Source organism: Phascolarctos cinereus, unplaced genomic scaffold (genome assembly GCF_003287225.1).
Source record: "Phascolarctos cinereus isolate Bilbo 61053 unplaced genomic scaffold, phaCin_HiC Scaffold_9;HRSCAF=440, whole genome shotgun sequence".
Classification (NCBI taxonomy): Eukaryota; Metazoa; Chordata; class Mammalia; order Diprotodontia; family Phascolarctidae; genus Phascolarctos; species Phascolarctos cinereus.
The window spans coordinates 249,803,513-249,805,674 of record NW_027556402.1 but is presented as its reverse complement, the minus strand read 5'-3'; the positions used below and the strand labels follow the sequence as shown (position 1 = coordinate 249,805,674).

At 43.4% G+C, this 2,162-nt stretch overlaps 1 protein-coding gene across 1 annotated transcript; it reads left to right on the top strand.

Moving 5' to 3' along the window:
* The first annotated feature begins 716 nt into the window (after window positions 1-716).
* Window positions 717-1,679, top strand: LOC110200774 (olfactory receptor 10Q1-like). The gene has a single exon (XM_020976177.2). It carries the CDS (start codon window positions 717-719, stop codon window positions 1,677-1,679), a length of 963 nt encoding a protein of 320 aa, XP_020831836.2.
* Window positions 1,680-2,162: the final 483 nt, after the last annotated feature.

Sequence of the window (2,162 nt, the reverse complement as noted above, 5' to 3'; positions counted from 1 at the left end):
TTTCCTGTCTTACATCTTACTGGTCTCTGATGACACTGGACACCTTGCTGTTTCTTGCACACAACACTCCATCTCCTGACTCTGAGCATTTTCACTGGCTGTCCCACATGCCTGGAATTTCCTCCTTCCTCATCTCTCCTTCCTTGTTTCCCCAGATTTGTCCAAGTCTCACCTGAAGTCCTACCTTCTGCATGAAGACTTTTCTGTTCCTCCCTAAGTTTGCGCCTTCCTTCTGAGGCTACCACCAATTTATTTTGTACATGTTTTGTTTATATATAGTTACGTTCATGTTGTCTCCCATTTTAGACTGTGAGTTCTTTGAGAGCAGAACTGGGTTTGTTTGTCTTTCTCTGTATCCCCAGCATTTAACACAGGGCATGGTATATAGTAGGTGATTAATAAATGCCAGGTGACTGTCTTTGGAACAAAACATATAGAATGTCAGCATTGGAAAAGAAACTAGAAAATACAGCATAGAATCTTAGTGCTAGATGAGATCTTAGACATTACCTAGTTCAATACTATCATGTAGATTAGAATACTAAAGAGATATAGAGTTGAAGAGAATTGTTAAAGATGATCTTTAAAGACCCTTGAATCTCCATATTTCTATGATTCTACCATTCTAAGAAAAAAACAGAGAGTTTCTTATGTTATCTAGGTTATTCAGTTGCTGCTTATTCAGCTTAACTTTGTACCTCTCTTTGGCAGATGAAATGTCTTCTCCCAACACTTTCTGTCTTAACCAGTCTGGCCCCACTGAGTTTGTGTTCCGAGGGTTCACCACTTCCCCCAAGATCCAGGCCCTCCTCTTCTGCTTCTTCCTCCTCCTTTACATAATGATCCTCTGTGGTAACACCGCCATCATCTGGGCTGTGTACACCCACACCTCCTTACATACACCTATGTATTTCTTCCTGTCTAGTCTGTCTTTCTTAGAGATCTGTTACACCACGACTGTGGTGCCCCTGATGCTCTCCAACATCTTTGGGGCTCAAAGGCCCATCCCATTGGCTGGTTGTGCAGCTCAGATGTTCCTATTCTGCACCCTTGGTGGTACTGACTGTTTCTTATTGGCAGTCATGGCATATGACCGTTATGTGGCCATCTGCCATCCCCTTCACTACACCCTCACCATGACCCAGAAGCGATGTATCCAGCTCACGGTTGCTTCCCTGGGCCTGGCTTTTTACCTTGATCTGCAGCTCACTGCATTAATCTTCACCCTCCCCTTCTGTGGGCATCGCCTGGAGATCAACCACTTCCTGTGTGATGCCCCACCTGTCTTACGCCTTGCCTGTGGGAACACTCGTGTGCATCAAGCTGTCCTATTTGTTGTGGGTATCCTTGTGCTGACCCTCCCTTTTGTGCTTATCTCCATTTCCTATATCTTTATTGCCAATACCATTCTACGCATCCGCTCTGCAGAGGGGCGCCGACGTGCCTTCTCCACCTGCTCCTCTCACCTCTCCGTGGTCCTACTGCAATATGGCTGTTGCACCCTTGTCTACATGCGTCCTCGGTCCAGCACCTCAGAGGATGAGGACCGGCAGCTTGCCTTGGTTTATACATTTGTCACACCTCTGCTCAACCCCCTCATTTACGCCCTACGAAATAAGGATGTCAAAGATGCACTGAAAAAATCCATGAGCTGCAAAGCAGCCTCAGAAACTCCGTGAAGATTTGGGTTAGGGAGTCATTAAGACAGAGGAAATAATTAATTCCAACGTGTAATTTCCCACAGCCTGTAATTTGCTACAATTTGCATTTGCTGTTCTAAAATACTATACGCCTAACAATATCATTTACTCTGCTGAACTTGAAGTGAGGTCAGATGGTCACTTGTTAGAGATACTGTAAAGGCAATATCTGTTCAGCTATGGACTGTATTAAATATTCTTTTAGCTTCCTCCAGCCTCTGAGGTTCTAGGATCTACTCTCAAATGCCCATATGAGTTCTGTTTCCCAACCTGGTGCTAATATATTGTATCCACTTTTATGCACATGAGTTCAATCTGTGTATCTTAAACTTGTCCCTCCTCCATTTTTTGAGTTCTTCACACACCAAACACTGAACAAAATTGTGCGGTCAATATATAAAAAATTTTTAATGTATCTTTCTAGGACATTTGTGACTATAATAAATTTGTTCCTTCATTTTT